The sequence below is a fragment of the Nomascus leucogenys genome, chromosome 13 (genome assembly GCF_006542625.1).
Source record: "Nomascus leucogenys isolate Asia chromosome 13, Asia_NLE_v1, whole genome shotgun sequence".
NCBI lineage: Eukaryota > Metazoa > Chordata > Mammalia > Primates > Hylobatidae > Nomascus > Nomascus leucogenys.
In genome coordinates this window covers 43,376,810-43,396,334 of record NC_044393.1, presented here as the reverse complement: position 1 = coordinate 43,396,334, position 19,525 = coordinate 43,376,810, and the positions used below count along the sequence as shown (strand labels likewise).

At 50.9% G+C, this 19,525-nt stretch overlaps 1 protein-coding gene across 2 annotated transcripts; it reads left to right on the top strand.

Moving 5' to 3' along the window:
* The first annotated feature begins 6,917 nt into the window (after nt 1-6,917).
* PAX1 (paired box 1) lies at nt 6,918-17,164 on the top strand. Of its 2 annotated transcripts, none has more exons than XM_030826088.1 (5): nt 6,918-7,203; nt 7,643-8,272; nt 9,774-9,916; nt 10,433-10,655; nt 15,675-17,164. In XM_030826088.1, exons 1-5 carry the CDS (start codon nt 6,918-6,920, stop codon nt 15,971-15,973), a joined length of 1,581 nt encoding a protein of 526 aa, XP_030681948.1. In that variant the 3' UTR covers nt 15,974-17,164. The 2 variants fall into 2 exon arrangements, with proteins under 2 accessions (XP_030681948.1, XP_030681949.1); XM_030826089.1 differs by having other exon boundaries at nt 15,665-17,164.
* Nucleotides 17,165-19,525: the final 2,361 nt, after the last annotated feature.

Sequence of the window (19,525 nt, the reverse complement as noted above, 5' to 3'; positions counted from 1 at the left end):
GACATAGTGTGAAAATACCCAGGAAGGCTGTTTTAGACATGGATTTAAATATATTTTCATGAGCCACTGTAAGGTGTTCACAGAGGTGAGACCAGTGAGCCGCCAGCCTTTCCTCCGGCATCCAGGAAAACACTTGTGAAGCAAGAAGTATCATGTTACACCAGCCCTTCTCTTCCCAGTTTCTCCTAAAGCAAAGATTCTCAAACTTTAATATGCATTAGAATCACCTGGGCAGCTCTTAAAAATCCCAGTGTCCAGGCTACAGCCCAGAAAAATTCAATCGGAATCTCTGGGGATGGGGCCCAGGCATCAGGGCCTTCTGAGGCTCCCTTTGGTGAATTCAATATGCAGCACCAGTTGAGATTCGGTGTTTCTTAAAGAACCCTTTACAAAAGCAGGACTGGTTGAAGTGGTGTCTATTCAATGGCACAGAACTGAACATCGACTCTAAATGGCTGTTCAGTCGGCTTACTGCAGGACTGGGGAGAAGCACGCACCCGCGGCGGTGATGCGGGTCTTTTCCTGCATACAATCTACAGACCCTGTCTAATATTTTCCATGCCAGGCAATGAGATCACAAACTCCAAAACATTAAATCAAAACCGGAGGCATTACGGGTCTTCAATAAAACTTCATAGTCTGTACACAAGGGGGAGGGAGAAGAAAATTAAAACCATCACCAAGCTGCGGACATATTATGTGTGTGTGTGTGTATTTGTGTGTGTGTGTGTGTGTATGTATGTATGTATGTATGTATATATATGTAGCAAGCATTGGGATGTCGTAGCAATTAGAGACAAAAATATGTAGAACAATAATTAGTTAAAAGTGATTGGCTAGGCAGACAGTAAAAAGTTACTCACAAGTAAAAATAATCCATTTGTGCCTTAAAGAAATCTCATCATAAAAGATACTTGATTTCTAACAAGGAAAATGATTTATGCCATGGTGGGTAGAAATAACAGTGATATACATATGAGAAATTAAATGAACATGAAGGAGATCCTACTTTCATGAGAATATTCAATTATAAAGGACTTCAAGACTTCTGAGTTTACAAAACCCCGTAACAAAGTCTTTATTCCAAAATAGCGGTGTTTCTAAATAGTACGCTGGATATAAAAAATAAAAGCCTTAGCATCTAATTCTAATCATAATTTTAATAATGGAAGAAATGGATAACTGAAGATGGGGGCAGTACTTTGGTTTTAACACCTGCAGTAGCTGCAGGCGTTAGCGTTCCTTTGGCAGACCTACCTATCTAATTTTCAGGGCTTGAATTATGTTTTTGTGTGGGTGTGTGCTGAAGATTGGAGAGGACTGATCTTTAATAAGAAACTAGACAAATCCAGGCAAACAAGGACTGGCTTGACGTTGTCTTTAATCAAGACAAAGCGCTCCACATGGGTCCTTCAGCTTCCTTGTCCATTATTCAGGTTCTATTACCATGTAGGAACAGAATTTACAAAGCATTACCCTTGCATTCAAGGGCAACACACTTCAAGCTGGTTCCAATTAGGCTGGGCCAGTGTGGATGTCTCACACGCGTCAGTATTTGCAGCTGAGCTAGTCAGATCTGCAGGGGTATGCTCTAGACAGCAGGAGACCCTCCTTACTGCTGCCTTTCCGAACAATCCTGCAGGTATTTACACCACCTCCCTCTCAGCTCCCTTCACAAATGCCATTTCTATCCTTTGCACCCCTGTGGCTACTCTTAGATCTCCCCTTTTCCAAATACCCAGGAGATATGCCACATGGACATTTCAAGTTTCCCAAATAATTCCCATTTTATTAGTGACATTTAGACTTAATACTGTCACTTAAACATTTTCTGAGTGCTCACTGCAAAAGTGGAATTTTGACCCATGTCTGGAAATTTCTGCAGGCATTCATGTTGATGAAATGAAATTAAATAAGATCTAATTGCACGGTAGAGGTCATTTTATATAAGAGGAAATTGAGGCTTATTTGACATGCTCATTGCCAGGGAAAGAGAGAGACATAATAGCAATCTGCAGAACTCGATTTGGGGCTAGTGAGAATATACACACGAGAATGGCAAGAATGCCAGATCCTCCTGAAGGCTCTAGAAACCGTTCTTCCTACAAAAGGCACCAACCCTCTGTAGTTTATTTTTATCAGCCAAATTCCACGTTTAAAATGTTTCTAGTCCAAAATAAATGTTATTAATGTAGTAGTCAGATCCCTGCCTTGCAGGGTAGAAAGTATCTTAGATCTTCGTTGCCAACACTCAATTTCCCCCTATTTATTTCTAGTGCAGGTTTCACAGCAAATCTGTTTTCCAATTTGCTTTTTTCTTACATCTCTGAACAGAATTGAGGAGCACTGGTCTTCCACCGTTTTGTCAATCACATTGAAAATGTTCACCTATTCTTGTTTATTCATTTCACTTTAGGAAAACGAAAAAAGTTTTCCTAGCTTCTCTCGCCATGCATTGCCAAGGACATTGCTCGCTGGTAGTGGCCAGTGTCAGCGGAAACGGTGCTCCATCCACCACTGCTGACCTGACTCGTTTTCGACAATAAACATTTCCAGGGTAGCGAACATCATGGACGCCTAGGCAAAGAACCAACTTTACGACCGCCTTGGTCAGCAGCAGGCCAAATGAAAATAAGCCGCGGGAATGGGTCCGCGAAGCCAAGGACGTTATTTCTCGCTCTTGGGGGCTCTGTTAACGCCAGTTGGCAGGGTCCTCAACACCTTCCATTTCGGGTCTAGAGAGTCTGTGTGTCCTAGTCAGGAGAGGCAGGTTCTGTGCAAAACGCACTCCCCACCTCGTCCTTGAGGATCCACACTGTTGGGAGGACGCTCTGACCTTGCGCTCCAAGGCAGCGCTCACAGGCGCCAATTCAGAATCCAGTCTTCCTCTCCCCTTCCTCGCCCCCCTCCTTCCACAGCCGCAGTCACTGGCCGCGGAGTTTCGTTGCTTTGTCGCACAAGCCAGCTTTTGGTTTGTTAGTTGTTCGCATTCCCCGAGGGTTTGCAGCTCCCCGATCTGGCTCAGCTCTTCTTCCCATGGTTTCTTTGCAGCTAGCAGCTCCTCATTTCTCATTTCGTCAATTTTCTTCTTAAGTACGATGTGGCGGATCTTTTTTGCAAAACTATGGGCATGTGTACGTGTGGAGCTTGGTACTATAACCTGATGCATAAAGTGCGTTTGTAGCCTGAGCTGCTTTTTTTTTTCTCTTCAAAAGTAAATTTAAGAAGAAAATTAAGAGACTCAATTTGACTTTGATTTTGAACCACAGGACTCACGGCTCAGTGCTCTTAAAACTCTTAAAAACACAGTAAAAGCGCAGGTCCTGAGCAGAGCCAGGACTCATGCAGGAGCGAAAGCGGGCCTATTAAGGCCTGAGGCTAGGACGTCGTGAGGAAGACCCCAGATCCCGGCCCTGCGGCCCCTGTGGGCTGCTGCTGGTGGGTACCAGCGTTTGTTGTTAGGCCCAGGTCTGGCCAGGGATCTCGGAGAGTGCCACCTGTGTTTTCTGCCCTCTGTTACTTCCCGCAAGAACCGAAATGCGCACCTATATGCCCAAGTTGGACTTAAATCAGCTTTTGCTTAAGGTTTCTCCTGGAGACCTTGAAATGCATAGGCCCAGGGAACATCCCGGCCTGTTGCTTGTTTTAACTCCTGGAAACAAACCCACCAAAAATCAAAGCGAAGTAGGAGACACGAAGTGGGGGCGACTGTAGCTCCGAGAGCGGCCCTGTCACCGAACCACTGGGTGTTTAGCAGTCTGAAGTTTCGGATGCCGAGTTCACGGCTCAGGTGGCGTGCAGCAAGGGAGTACTCATCAGTAACCCCCCTTGCCGCCAACCCCTAGTCCCCAGAAGGGCAGGCACCCCTTCGCGCCTCCTTTTTGACTCCTGCTTTTGGCACAGAGTTTACCTTTCTTTTCATGCCTTGGGAAAACTGGGCGAGGAACCGAGGCCCCTGGGGTACCCTCAAATCCATCCTCTGCCCTGCTAGGAGTCCAGCCCCAGGCGGAGGAGTTTTGCCCCAGGTTTCTGAGTGCGCCCTCAGCTAACAGGCTCCCGAGACCCTGGAAAAGGAACTTTGTTGCACTCCGCGCCCAGAGCACGCTGAAATACGGTGCCAAACCCAGCCAAACAAAAACGCAGAATCCGCGAGCTCTTTACCTCTGTGCGCTCAGCGCTGACTAGTAGCTGTCCCCGGGCCATGGAGAGGGCTAAGCTGCCTCCTTGGGAGGTGGGAGAGACGTTTCTTTCCCTTCTGCAATCCCATCTTAGGGCCGCTCTCCCCAAGCCTAGCCTGCAGCTCGGGAACCCGCGATGCCCGGCCAGGGGACGACAGGGGGCGACAAACTGTAAGGTTTTCCCTATGCCCGACCGTGCAGAAGGCTGCAGCGAGGGCTGTGTGCTCCCGATCGCGCACAACTGGCTGCGGGAAAGGGGCCAGGATTGAGACCAGGGCCCGCGGACTCTGCTACCGGGGAGAACCACCCCCTCTCATCGTGCGCAATCCCCAAACTCACCCCTCTACAGTCGCCCCCAGCCACGGGCGGCCTTCACGGTGACGGGGGCGGAGTTTTGTTCTGGACTGCGACTCCTTGCCACTTTTCCAAGCTCAGCAGCAGAGGTGGGGTGGATGTTCCCCTGAAAGGGTAGTTGGGCGAACCAGCTCTTACGGTGTCACGACTGGCTTTATTTCCTCGCCTTTGAGTGTGCCTGTTGACTCCTCACCTACTGGGGGGGAAGAAGCGGCTTTAGCTGCTTTTCCGGATCACAAGTATGCACTGGACTGAGGCAGGGATGTGGCGTTCCTTTATCTCAGAGACTCCAAGGTCTGGAAATCAGCCTTTCTTGGTATCTCGCGCCCGATGAAGCTAGCAGATTCCGCAATGGAGAGCACTGAGCAGGGTGCGTCCCCACTCCCCGCACCCCCGGAGCCCCGGGCATACTGTGCGTGCTTAGTCCTCTCTTCGCTGCCTTCGCGGAACTCCTGGCTTAGGCGTGCCCACTTTAATCCAAACCATTCTCTTTCCCCGTCCCTTACTCCAAACCTAAGCTGTCGTGGACAGGCCTAATCTTTTACATAGGTTCCCCTGCTCCCACTCTCGCACCCTCCTGCCAGTGCACTGACCCTCAAACCTCCTCCAGGTCTCCAGGACCTCCCAGAGCCAGAGACTGTACTGTGTTCATGCCGCCGGAGAGGAAGAGTTCACTTCTTTTAAACCTGATTTTTGTTTTTCCAGGGGTAATTCCTGTCTGTGGCCCCACCGCGTGCTCTCTCTAGAGAGCCCAGGAATTATGAGCCAGTCTCTCCTAACAGATACATTTAGACAGGTGGATTAGGAGCCAGGGATGCTCTCTGGCCCCGCAGCGGAGGGAAACGGGTCGGGGCCTCCGCAGCCATGGCTCCCCAGGGTGGGCTGATAGGGTCCATGTGCTCCTCAGCCACTGTCACCGCGCTGGCGCCATACTTAACTCTGGGTGGCTAAGGAGAGCTAGACCCTTGGGGTGGGCAGGAGGGAGGGGAAGAGGGTTCTCGCCTCCAGGGGAGCGCTGGGAGTTTCAGAAACCTTGGCTGTTTCTATTCTCTCCCCTATGCCCTCTTCCTGGTCTAGCACATTCAGCCCAACGCCTTTGGTGCTTACTGGGCTCAACCTCAGAACTCCAGATCCGGACCCCCTCAAATCAGTTCATGTTCAAAACCACCAGTTTCCTCCTCCTGGCCCTCACCGCATGGCTCCCGGGCACGGTTAGCTGCACAGGTTGGGGAGTTCAGAACTGCTTTGATGCAGGGTAGAAACAGAGAAATTGTTGATGTTCAATCTCAGCGGTAAATAATTCAGGGCTGCGCAAAACCTCATTTAAATGAAGGAGAAATGATCATTCTGTGGTTTGACAGAGACTTCCTGAAGCTGCAGGTGCTGGGAGAAAGACGAAGCCAGGCCACCTGGGATAGAGTGGTGCGAGATTCCACTGCCAGGGAGAAAGGAACTTGTCTTTCAGGCCTAGAGCTGGAGCTATGCATTTGGCCTCCCGCCGGTAGCGCTTGGGGACAGGAGGGCGCCGGATCTATGCGCCTCTTAGCAGCAGATCGGGATCCTTTTTCCTCCTGCCCCTTCTGTCACTTCTTGGAGAGGAATGAGTTCTGGTGGCTGGGCCTGGCTGTAGGAGACAGGATTTGGACCGTGCCCCTCTCGCGTCACCGAAATCACCCCCACTATTCCAAGAGTGGTTGGCTATTAAATGTTGTGAAGATTTCCTGAGAGAAGGATTGAGGACCTGGCCAGGAATGGTACACGCAGGAATCAGTTCCGCCTTGTGTCTTCCTGCTAGGAGCCCTGCACCGCGCTGGACGCTCACCTTGACACTCCCAGCCAGCTGGGGTACTGATCCCACTCTTCCCCGGCCACTGCCCAGGGAGTGGGGAGGTAGAGAGAGCCACACCCTAAACACCTTGCCACGATAAACTTTTATTCTCTATCTTATTATTAATGATGGCGGAAATAAAACTAAAACCAAAACGAAAACGAGTACTAGTACTAACACACTAATCAGTTTGAGATGACTTCCCCATCATTTCCAAAGCCAGAGGAGGGAGGGGGCTGCAAGGGCCTCAGAGCAGTGGAAGGTCCCGAGCCCAGCTGGGGTTGGGACGAGTGTGTGTGTGTGTGTGTGTGTGTGTGTGTGTGTGTGTAGAGGGGTGGGTTCCGGGCGGGGGGGGGTGGAGGAGGGCCGAGGGGGGAGGATAGCAGGAGGGGGTAGAGTTTCAGGGCGGGGAGGGGGGCCCTGGGGCGCAGTGACGGGAACCAATGAGCTGCCAACTCGCGCGTCTCCGGCGTGACTGCCGAGATTGACGTGGAGGACACGTCAAATTGATTCCCGCACCCTGCAGCCTCCCGGTCAGACGAATTTCTCCCAATCGGATGAAGTTCACCCTGGGCCCGGGGTCGCGGGCGTGGAGAGTGTCCTGGGAGGGGGCAGCAGCGGCGGCGGCAGGCCCTGGAGCGGGCGGCAGCGCGCTCGGCTGCCGCGCACAGCGCTTCTCCAGCCCGCGGCTGGGCCGCCGCGGCTCTCGGCTCTCGCGCGCCCTCCCTCTATGCCTCTCCCGCGGCGGCGGCGGCGCCCAAGCACTCCCGGACTGCTCCGGGCCCAGCCCCGGCCACCCCGGCCACCCCGGCGCCAGGCAGCTGGCCCGCCCGCGAGCTATGGGTAAGGGGCGGGCGACAGGCAGGGCGCGGGCGGGCTGATGAGGTGGGTCGGGTCCGCCTGCCTCCCTTCCCTCTCGTCCGCTTTCCCTGGGCGACCCAGTCCTGGGTCCTGGAGAAGCTGCATTCTCCTCTGGTCACCAGCCTTCAGGGGGCAGTTCAGCAAGTCTGGGAAGGGAGTGTTCCAAGTAGAGGCGCTAAAAGTCGCGAAAGGGCACGGAGGGCTACAATGCGCGGCGCTCCACTCCGCGGCTCCTCTGCGCCCTTGCCCACTCCAAGCCGGACCCAGGCGGTTTGCCCTTGGACTCCGAGCTGTCTGGGGACCCACAGGTCACCTTTGGAAGTGCGCCTGGGTGCAGTCCCTCGCTCCGCGTGGGGACCCTTGGCTAACCCGCCGGGTGTTTTCTCCCCCACCGGCTCACTCTTGTCTGGCGCATCCGCAGAGCAGACGTATGGCGAGGTGAACCAGCTGGGCGGTGTGTTCGTCAACGGCCGCCCCCTGCCCAACGCCATCCGCTTGCGCATTGTGGAGCTGGCGCAGCTGGGCATCCGACCCTGTGACATCAGTCGGCAGCTCCGCGTATCCCACGGCTGCGTGAGCAAGATCCTGGCGCGCTACAACGAGACCGGCTCCATTCTGCCCGGGGCCATCGGGGGCAGCAAGCCCCGCGTCACCACTCCCAACGTGGTCAAGCACATCCGGGACTACAAGCAGGGAGACCCTGGCATCTTTGCCTGGGAGATCCGCGACCGGCTGCTGGCCGACGGCGTCTGTGACAAGTACAATGTGCCCTCGGTGAGCTCCATCAGCCGCATCCTGCGCAACAAGATAGGCAGCCTGGCGCAGCCCGGACCGTACGAGGCAAGTAAGCAGCCGCCGTCGCAGCCTACGCTGCCCTACAACCACATCTACCAGTACCCCTACCCCAGTCCCGTGTCGCCCACGGGCGCCAAGATGGGCAGCCACCCCGGGGTCCCGGGCACGGCGGGCCACGTCAGCATCCCGCGCTCATGGCCCTCGGCACACTCGGTCAGCAACATCCTGGGCATCCGGACGTTTATGGAGCAAACAGGTCAGTCGTGGCGGCCTCCGTAGCCTTCTATTAAGGGGCAGAACCTGGGGCGGGCAGGCTTGCAGGAGAGGACTCACACTCGCTCTCCTCCCGGGACCGGTTCTCAGGGGAGGGCTCCACACTGGCCAGGGAGGCTGGGGGTCCTGGGCCTTTTGTAAGAGACCTCGGACATCTTGAACTTTTTATGACAAACATGGAAAATATTTCCCAAATAGAAGAACAATCGCCGACCACAAATTTGGAGGCCTGAAATTGCGCTTTTTCATTCTTGCAAAAAGTATGCAAACCCCTGTTGCCAAATCTAAGGGGGAAAAAAACCCGCTCAATTTTGAGACCCTTTCTTTAGTTCTCAGAATCCTTCACGATTTCCTAAGGGTTCTGTCCCCTACTCCCAGGCCCAGTGGCTCTTCTGAGTTAAAGGAAAGGGGATCTTGTAGTCGATCGAGTGGCCTACATCTCTAAGGTCCTGTGGCCTTGCAGGTCCTGGAGTTTGGGTGATGGCTGCTGGGGCTGCAGCCACCTTCACAAGGATTTGTCATTTATCTGCAATTAAAGCTCAACAAACTATTGGTCAAGTGGGTGACGAGGAAGACGGGGAAGGCGGGATGTTTGGAACAACTTTGATGCCTGGCTGGGAAAGAATCCGGCCAGAATCGGGTCTGGATTTCTTTGCACTGTCCCCAGCTGCCAGCAGCTGGCCAGGGGATAGCACACTCTTAGGTGATCAGACTCAGGAGGAGGGTAAGAAGCAAAATTCACGGTAGCCTAGGAGGAAAGAGTGGTGGCTGGAAAGAAACTGTGAGTGCTCAGCTCCAGCAGCAGCAGCGCCTCTGTGGCTCTGCTCTGGCTTTGTGTCTCCTGGTGGCTCTAACCCAGCCTAAGGCTAAAGCTTTCCATGGAATGGCAGTGGGCAGCTGGTCGGCAGGTGACCCCACCAAGCCTGCACGCAGATCTGGAGCTTTCCCTTGGTTCCTGGCACACACAAGGGCCCCGGGGAGCAGCTGTGTGGTTCTATCTGACCCGTGGGGACCACAATGTTGACGCTTCTTTTGGGAGACCCTGGGCGTTTCCAGAGGCAGTTCTTGTAGAATCGTCTCCCTGCCCTCCAGATGCTTGTGCAGATGTTGAGAAATCAATACAATTTTCGTGAGGTTGCTGTAGCTTTGAACTCGGAAGTTTCTGGGAGCCGTGTCTGGAAAATGGAGCGGCCGCTTTGGCCGAGTCTGCCCAGGCTTTGACTCAGCAGCAGCCTCCCGTTCGTGGGAAGCGGGTTGAAGGCTAGGAGTCCCGGGCAGCAGGCCTGGCTGCCTTTCCTCCGCCCCATCCGGAGTGGTGAACATCCCAGTCCCTGCCGCCCTCTGCCTCCTGGTGGAGTGTCAGGCCACCTACAAATTTTGTGGGACCCCTGGCCCTGTCTTCAGATACAGATTGGGTGGTTGGCCACACGTGTGCCCAGGGCAGATTCGGAGGCACCTTTTAATCCGTCCTCTGTCTCCTGCAGGGGCCCTGGCTGGGAGCGAAGGCACCACTTACTCTCCCAAGATGGAAGACTGGGCTGGCGTGAACCGCACGGCCTTCCCCGCCACCCCCGCAGTGAATGGGCTCGAGAAACCTGCCTTAGAGGCAGACATTAAATACACTCAGGTAACCAGAAGGCACGTGAGGCGGTGACCTTAAGTAGGGAAGCAGAAGGTTTGGGGAAGTGGGGAAAAAGAGAAAGAAAAGAAAAAATTTCCAGGCAGAGAGATGGTTGTATCTGGCAGCCGGCCAGCAAGCGCCCTTTCTGTCCTTTCCTCAAGCGTACTAGTTTGGGGGAGTCTGACTTTCGAGGGGTTGACTTGCCTTTGCCAAGATAGCTTAGCTAAAAAAGCTGGAACTCCAGATCACAAATCCACAGTCAAGGGCCTTCTTTCTGTAAATCCCGATATGAATACCATGACCCCTTCAAATCGTTATTTATAACAGTTTGAGTGAATTCTTAGAAATCACTTTGCCAAAGAGTCCTGACTAGGAAATTTAGAGGCCGGGCCTCGCATGGGGATAATGGATGGGGACAGGACGTGGGGGAGGGATAATGGACGAGAACCCCCGTCTCAGTGATGGCGTGGGCTAGAGAAGGCAGGATTTTCTGCTGCTGACGGTCCCTCTCTATCCCCACAGTCGGCCTCCACCCTCTCTGCCGTGGGCAGCTTTCTCCCCGCCTGCGCCTACCCGGCCTCCAACCAGCACGGGGTGTACAGCGCCCCGGGCGGCGGCTACCTAGCCCCGGGCCCGCCGTGGCCGCCTGCGCAAGGCCCTCCGCTGGCGCCCCCCGGAGCCGGCGTAGCTGTGCATGGCGGGGAACTCGCGGCAGCAATGACCTTCAAGCATCCCAGCCGAGAAGGTGAGGAGCGCAGGGAGGGAGGCGGGTGGATGCTGGAAGTGTTAGGAAGGGTACTGGGGAGGGGGTGTGAGCCTGGGAAAAGGGAGAGCGGGTGGGGAAGAGGTGGGTCCTGGGCATAAACCCTTCTTCTGGGTTAACCGTTAAGCCTGTAGCTTCTTGGAGCAGATTAGTTCTGACAGGTGTCCCTATAAAGGTACCCGAGGTTGAGAGAGACTGGCCCCATGTCCCCTCCACTTATGAGGGGAGAGGAGAAAGGGGGTCCTTCTGGCACACAGGACGGATGGGTTTGGATCCGGTTCTGGCACCTTCGACCAAGTTCCTGCTTCTTTCTGGGTTTCTGTTTCTCCATCCAGAGACACGTCTAGCAGGCACCCTCCAGGCTCACCTTTCTGTAGACCTGTTCTGGCACCTAAGCCTTTAGGTGGGGTTGGACTTGCTAGTGGCACCTAACCTCCATCCCAGGACCCCGTCTCTGCCCCACTGCCCATCTGTTTTTTCCAGGTTCCTTAAAGAAAAAAAAAGGCCTTTGGATTCTTTTTCTTAAATACACACTGTGGGAAAGTAGAGGCCATGTGAATCAGTGTCTTTTACTCCAGGCTGAGGAGCTTCCTGTGGTTGGTGGTGGTGGTTGTGTGGTTGTGGTGTGGGGGTGGGGGGGTTCTCTCTTTCTGTGCAAAATGTGCCTGGGAGTCTTGCCTCCTTTGCCGCTTCCTTCTCCTCTTCCTCTTCCATAAGTCCACTTCCTGAACAGTCAAGGAACAGATTTTAGGTATTTCATTGACAGTCAGCAGTGTGAGGGGCATCTTCTCACACTACCAGGAGGGTTCCAGTTTTTCCTTTAACTTGGGAAAAGCTCACCAGCCCTTGAATCCTCATTTTCTTTGTTGTTAAAAGGAATGGCTTGATTTGCTAAGTTCAAACTTGCCGGTGCTCAGGTTCTGAGCACCAGAAATTTGCAACTTCAATCAACCTGGGAAAGAAAAGGGTCACCCCAGGGCATCCCAGCTCCAGCAGAGAAACGGACAAGGCACAAACCTGGGGGAAAGCATGGAGTTCCCAGATTATAAAAGGATTTTTACTAGCTGCTTTGCCTCCACCTGTCCAGGGCTGGAAGCGAGGTGGATGTAGTGGCAGGTGGCAGTGGGCAGGCATGGGACAGGAGGGCCATCCTCCTTGGTGCTGCCCAGGTAAAAAGTGCTATTTCCAAGTAGTCTTGATAAGATAGGAGGGCATGCCCTGGGGAGTGGGGGTGGAGTAGGGGGCAGGAAGGAAATAAACATGCCATCCACAACAGTGAAATGAAGGGAGAAAAATACTTTTTCTATTTCCACCTTTCCTAGAGCACAGACATCCTGGGATATTAGGATAATGTTCACTTGCCTAGTTATAGACAAATCCAAATAAGGAAAATTTATAAAAATTGGGATTTGGAGCTCTTTTAAACTTTAAGTTTAATTTAAATAGGATACTATCACTTGCTCATTTAGAGAAAAATCCAAGTGAAGGAAATGTTAAAAGTTGAGAGTGAGAACTCCTTTAAGCTGTATGTTTAAGGATAGCTAAGGGGTCGCAGATGAGCGCTTCATTCATCCTCAGCCTCCAATCAACCTGTTTTCTCAACAATTGAGGTTATCTGTCGAAATCGAAATCAAAATAAAATTTACCACATTACACAAATCACTTAAATAAGCAGGTTCTTTTGAATTAAAAAAGTAGAACAACAGATTTGAAATATTTCCCTGGGTTCATCTTAAGGAGAAGGAAGACTTAGAAAAAAGACCCACAGTCTTCAGAGGAATGCATTTGTTTTCAATAGAGCCACTTTGCCCTGGAGGCATTTTAAGCTCTACATTAGACACAAATTATAAAGTGCAGATAATAAGCCAAAGGTAACACACACAGTTCCTAATTCTAAACTACCTCTTTTAATTTGAGGTGGAAGTTGTGGGGAAGCTGATTTTAACATTAAGCCTCACTGGTGATTGACTTTCTTTAGAAGACACTTTCCTTTTCAGAAATACAGGGCCATTGAACGGTGCTGGCATTTAAGTCCCTTTTACCATTATATCGGTTTCCTATTATGTAATATCCCACCTGTTTTTAAAAACTACAGCAATAATTTGTTACTCTAGTTATTAATAATTTAATTTTGTGGTCCTCCAAGTTCTTTAAAAGTTCTAATAAAAGATAATCAGATAACTTGGGGACACCATTAGCAATGATTTCTCAAGCTAGCATGCAACTGTTTGTGTTCGAACAGGAATGTAGAAATAATCATTCATTATCTATCTATATTCATAGCCTGAGAATTACATACATAGCTGGGTTATGGATTTTTACTCCTTACTGGTAGAACAGCTGACTTCAAAGATCTATTCCCTCAACACAACTGGTCTTTGAAAAGACAGAAAAATAATAAGAATCACTGCCTTTTATTTTCTGATCAGTTCTTAAGAAATTAATATCTTCAAAGAAATCTGTCCCAGAGGACAACTTACTATCAGCAATTGTTCAGTTCATAAGAATAGTATTTACTGAATTTCTTTTCAGTAAGAAAAAATTCTTCTGTGTAATGAAAAGCAATTTAATATAATAAATGCTCAGTAAAAGAAAATACCTTTGATCACCTAACACATACACACCACACACACACAGTGCAATATATATCAATATGTCCTCCAAATTAGTGCAAATGAACAGCTTAACAGTTACCCTAAGTGAAACTTAATCAAATGTCAAATTGAAAATTTAGCATTTAATTAGATATTAGTTAATTAATTGTGTTATTTAATTAATATTATAATGAATTTTTTCTTTTTTTCTTTTTAAAGGTAGTGAGTCTGGGTTTCCTATTATGTATGCAAAAAGTGTGATTTACATTTCCCATCCCCTGAAAGGAAACTTTAATTTTTGGGAATTGAGAAGAATAGAAAAAGTTTTGCTTAATCTTCACTTGGAGAGGCTGACATTCTAGGATTCTCCACCCACATCCAAATGTTTTTTCACAGCCAGGGCACGACCATCTCCCCTTCCCCACCCTTAGGTGACAGACACCACCAGATGTTCCCTCAAGACAGCTGGTATTTACAGGATGTTTTCAGAGACCCTCAAAACCTCAGGGTTTTAAGTTCCTCCTCGTGGGGCTCTGGAATGACTAAAGATTTGGAAATCCAATCTATAAGATATTGTATAGGCACAAAGAAAATGTAGTGCTTATATTTGCTAAAGATAACTTGCAGCTTCGCTCCAGTTACCTCTGCCTCGGGATTGGTTCTTGGAGGATCCTAAAAGTAAACTTTGTCAAAGAGCACTAGGGCGCTGGCATTGTCGCACCCGGACGCTGGCAACCCCAGCCTCCGTTTGACCCAGCCCCCGGGGATCCCTTCCCAGACCCTTGCCTCCCCTCAACGGTGGTCCCAGAGTGCCCTGCAGTTACTGTTGAATACTTAAAAAATGCCTCTCCCCATTCTTAGCCCCTGAATTAAATGAGCCTGACCTAGGCTCTGGCCTCCGAGGGCCCAGAAGTACCCACCCATGTTGTCCTATGGAGGGAATGGAGGGCAGGAGGGGCCCTATGAGGAAGGATGGCTTGGACAGGGCTAAAAACACAGCAGGATTTGCCCCTGTAGGGTGGGATGCAGTCGTCCTGGGTGTTTATTTTTCATGAGTTCAGTTTCTTGCTTGTCTCTAAGGTAACCGTCCCTTGGCTGAGAAACCTCCACCTCCTCAGATGTTTTCTAAACAGGTCCTCACTTTGAAGTTTGTGTCCAGGGTAGAAAGAAAAGGTCTGAATACTTGTTGGCTGGGCGGCCACAACTTTGTTTAGGAAAAAGAGCTGAGAGCCAGGGAAAAGCAGAGGGGCCACTCTGTCCTGGGAAGGTCTTTAGACCTCTTTAAAACCTCAACGAAACCGTGTGTTTGTTTGTGTGTGTGCGTGTGTGTGTGTGTGTGTCTTGCACAGAGGTGGTTGGCCCAGCTCTGCGCAGCCACAGCAAGTCGCGCCTGAGGCTGAGGCGAGGGAAGTTGCAGGAGAAAAATATCCAGAGTTCCCCTCACTTCAAATCGAGGCGCTCCAAGCTCCCCCTTTAAAGAGGGACTTGGGGAAAAAAGAAAATTGAAAATAGGCCCCTGTAGGTATAAACAAACTGTGGATCCTAGTGTAGGAGAAGCAGAGTGGCTCAAGGTTGGGAAAGGAAAAACAGGCTTGCGCAATCGTGGCGTCACTTTCTGGCTTCCGGTAGCAAAACTTGGGCCCCTTCCCAAACCCCTAAATAATAGAGTGAGGCGCAGAATACTGCCCGATCTGGTAATCCCACTGTCACTTAATCCGGAGGCCCACAGGTCCCAGGACGTGCTGTGCCCACAGTGGTGAGCGCATCCGGATCCCCGCACCTCGTGGGCACAACGAAGTCTGCCGCTCACTTAAAGCGCAACTGCCTCCTACGTCGGAGGAATCCAGGCCGCTCCAGGGAAATCTCTGGTGGCTCATTTCCCGCACGATTTCCCCCTGCCCACAGCGAGCTCCGAGCCGCGAGTGTCAGCGGACGCGACGCATTGGCTGCTCTTCGCACTTGTGCGCGCGCCTGGGGTTTGGAAAGGGTGAGGGTCCGCGCAACGTTAGAGTCCCGCTCCTTTCTGCGGAAGTCTCCATCAGACCTGAAACCTTCCCAGCCCTCTGCGCCCTTCACTTCCTTTACTGAGCAGGTGGTGAGGGGGTTGGAGGGCAACGGGAATTGCACCTGGCCAGAGGTCAGTGTTTGCAAATGGCCTTGCGAGGAGTCCTGCTTGCCAACGCTCTCCTTGCAAGTGGCTCTCCTAGCGGGAGAGGAAGGGCTGGTCGCCCACGGAAGCTTGGGGTCTCTGGAGAGCGCGAGTCTCTGCTTCCCTCTTCCAGAGCCTTCAACGGTTGAGCGCTCACGACCTCGCTCTGCAGGCGTCCTGAGTTCCAGTGCCTCTCGCACTGCGCGGCGCTAGGCAGTGATCCGACGCCTGTGTGCTTCCTCCCGCAGTGGCTGACAGGAAGCCTCCCAGCCCCGGCAGCAAGGCCCCGGACGCCCTCAGTAGCTTACACGGACTGCCCATCCCGGCCTCGACCTCCTAGGGGCAGCTCTCCGTGGACCCGAGCCCGGAGGAAACGGCAGGCGGACCCGGGCGCACAGGGCTGCGCGGCGGCCCCGGCAACCGGCGCGGGCAGGATCGGAGGACGCGCGGCGGAGGAAGCCAGCGCCGGCCCGCGGGGTGCACGCCCACTAGCCCCCAGGCCCAGCCCTGCCTATGGCAGGACCCACCACACTTCCTTTATTGGCCTGGGTTTTTAGGCTTCTCTGAACTTTGGCTTTGGACTGTCGCACCCTCCTCACAATCCTTGCTCTGACGTGGCGTCCTTCGCTCTGCCAGCCTCAAATTTCTTTTTTGTCACTCTCTTGTCCTTCTCCGTCTCTCCTCTCTCCCTCTTTCCTTCCCCCCTCTTTCTTTCTCAGTCTCCCTCCTTTCCCTTTCTCTTTCCCTTCCTCCCTACCTTCCACCCCGGCTTTCCCCGACCTTCCAGGGCTCCCTCTGCCCTTCCACTCTCGTTTCCTTGCTCCGACCTCTGCTCCAGTCCTGCTCCTTCCCCGTCTCCTCTATCTACTCCTCTTATGCTCTCAGCCCTTTTTCCTGGTCCATCCCTGTCGTTCCCTCTCCTCTGTCTCTCTTGTTCTACTGTCAAGGGCCCTGATTCCCTTTGTTTTACTGCTTCCCCAACCCTCCCTCAGTCCCTGAGAGCCCTAGAGCCATCTTGGTGACAGTCCCTTCTCTGGCACCTGGGACTTTGTAGCCTTCACTCCTCTGAGCCCCCCAGCCCTAATGGAGGGGGGCTCAAACCTAGGAAGTGGACAGAAAAGCCACAGCCTTTATTTTATATATATTTTTGTAATAACAAACCCTAAAAAACCCTCCAGGAACTGTCCTCTCCCGTCGATCCCCGCAGCATATTGTCTGGAAATCTGTTTTCTCGGAGCCCACTGGCCGCCGGGCTTCTCTTTCCTTCTGAGATGATGTCACCCCAAAGAAAACTGGGGTAGGAGTAAGGAGTACGGGGTTGTTGGTGTTTTCAGTGCTTAGAAAACTGGGTGTCCTGCAGGTGTCTCCTCCCACCCCTCCTCTCGCAACACTTGCTAGGGAATCCGACCAGTGGTAAACACATCAGCACTTTTTGGTGTTCAGGGGTCAGCACATTTGTTAATTTAAACCACAAACTGCTTCCAGGTACAAAGGTTCATTTGGACTTCTGGTTTGCAAGGGATGGGGATTAAAAACAAAACAAACAAACAACAACAACAACAAAACAACCCAGAAAGTATCTTCTAGAGCCAGCCACAAGAGCTGTGAACTGCTTCCAAGTCAGGCGAGCTGGTGGTGGTCCCCTGGACATAATGCCATTCTGTAGTCGTAGCAATATCCCTGGCGAGAGCCTAACATCGCCTGTTAAAGGTGGCTGCCTCTGAATAAAGGAAAGCGTCTGAAAGGTGTGTGGTGAGGTGAGCAAGTCTGTTTCTGAGCGCAGAGTGTTGAGTTCTTACTCCACAGCTACTCTCTCCCCTGAGTTCCTGGGATGAACACTATCAAGGGAAATTATTTTCTTGGTTTCCTCATGAGCACCTGCATTCCAGGTTGGTCAATAAGTGGAAGAGAAAGCGAAATGGAAATGGGGAAGGCATTTGCCAATGGGGTGGGGAGCCCCTTCTTCCCTCACAAGGGATGGGCATGTTAGCCAGCCAGGAAATGCCAGGTGAGCCCTGAGAAACGGAGCTAGAGAGGCAATATGCAGAAACCACCTTAAAATGCAGTTAATTCTGAAAAGAGTAAAATGAGCAAAAGGCAATGAGCCAGAATGGAGGATTTCTTCAGAACATTTCTAGTATTCTAAAAGCTAGAGAAGACAATCCCAGGCTACCAAGTAATCTTGGGGGTTTGCACTACAAAGGGGCTTCCGGCTAATTGTTTGTATTCCTCCCTCTGTTTGACTTTCTAAAACTGATCGAAGAGATTTTTGAATTGAAGTTGCTGTTTGTGAGTGGAGCTGCCTGCTTGGTGTGTGCACTGGTCCCACCTAGGGGACCAGTGGTAAACAGTTTTTATTTCAACTCTTTGCGATAGTACCTGTTGAAGGTATCAATTATAAAACAGTACTTACTTTTTTCCTAGAGAGACTCTTCTCCTCAGATTCAAAGTCTCTTGTCTTTTTTTTTTTAAAGTTTCATTTTGTAGACAGTGTTAGTGATGGCTAGAGATCTGATTTGTTTTCTTTGGACCACATAGCAAGGTATGATTTAGAGGGCTTGTGCTTGGAAACTGGGTGACACTATCTCATCAGAGAGGCAGGATTGAGACTTGGAATTTGAAACTGAGGTCCTCAGCCTTCCATGGCAGCATATCCTGTAGAAGAGCTTGTCATACTGATAATAGGAAAAATGTATGACAGAGAAGCATGTTCCCAAGTCCCCCATCCTCTCAGCCTGTCTCCTTGTGCTTAATGAGCATTGCATGCTCAGTCGTGACATCCTGGACAGAATTTTCATGCACCCATTTGTGCTGCCTGGAGAAGGACTGGCTTGCTCAGGCCAGGAGGAAGACATCACATCCTTTTCTGAAGGAATGAGAAGAATATATATGACAACTTCTAACTCTGAGTTGTCACCATCCCCATTTCCCTGCTATGGCCCACTTCTGTGTTTGAGCTGATCAGGGTTATGGGGGAGAAGAGCTGGGAAGCGCGCCCCAGGATGGATGCAAAGCACCTGTGTTTTAAGTGCCACCTGCAAAGGGAGGCATTTTTCAAATCTGCCTCTTGTTCCCTGTATCCTGTGGCTGGAGGCGGGTCTTTGAGTTCCCTGGCTCTGGGGCGAGCATTCACAGAGGACAGGCAGCCTTCATCCCAGAGCCAGCAGGCTCTGACATTTCATGTGGGGTGTAGAGGGATATACCCCCTCTCTCGCAGCTGGGGGTCACGGAACGTCTCAGTGAACTTTGCTTAAATCTCTGCTCCACTGTACGTGTCAGGGGACTGGGACCTCTCTGAACCTGTCTGTGAAATGTGGCCTTCAATGCAGTAACGCGCACGGTGACCTGGCCTGTAGGAAGACTGGCACTGGTGTGGCTTCACCTCTCTGGAGACAATTTTGCTTATCTGTTAACAAAAGTTAGAGGAATCACTTGTAAGGCTGGTGGGAGACCCAGAATTTAAATATTTTCCAAAAGATCCCATTGGAATATTGCACTTTTGCTCTTTGTTCATATGGATCTGTGGAGGCACTGAGAGCTCATAATAAAATTATGCAGCACCACGTCGGGTAGAATAATTTGAGAAACAATCACTCCCTAAACACAGTTTGTCTTTGCCTTTTATTTTTTTAATTTAAGTTTTTTTTTGAAAAAAAATATAGAGATGCAACCCAAAGAAAATAAAGACATAATCACTTAGATAGCCCTCTGAGTTTTTGAAAGAATAGAAATAATATATGCGTATCACTAAAAAACTCAAGCAGTACAGAAACATTAAAATGAAAAGTGGAAGTTCTTCCTGCTCTCATTTTTGTTCTTAAAGGTGAATGCTGTTATAGTCTTTTGTGAATCTTTCCAGGAAAAACATGCATGCGGGAAAATACCTGTTTCTATGTGTTATTTAAAAGTGCACACTAATGAGTTGTGCTGTGCACACACAGACATGAGCTGAAGATCTGCTCTTTGTGTACCACCAGCTTCAGCTCCAATGTACCTACTTTATTCTCGTGAATGGATGTCTATTACCGAGGATTTATTAAAAACAGGGTATTTGTAAAGAGGGCCAGCTTCGTGCTTTAAATGAATAAAGACAGGATTTTGCTGCGTTC

Coding starts and splice junctions, on each gene's coding strand:
- PAX1 (XM_030826088.1), top strand. CDS start 6,918: ATGAAGTTCACCCTGGGCCCGGGGTCGCGGGCGTGGAGAGTGTCCTGG. Junction 7,204..7,642: donor GGCCCGCCCGCGAGCTATGG/GTAAGGGGCGGG, acceptor GCGCATCCGCAG/AGCAGACGTATGGCGAGGTG. Junction 8,273..9,773: donor GACGTTTATGGAGCAAACAG/GTCAGTCGTGGC, acceptor TGTCTCCTGCAG/GGGCCCTGGCTGGGAGCGAA.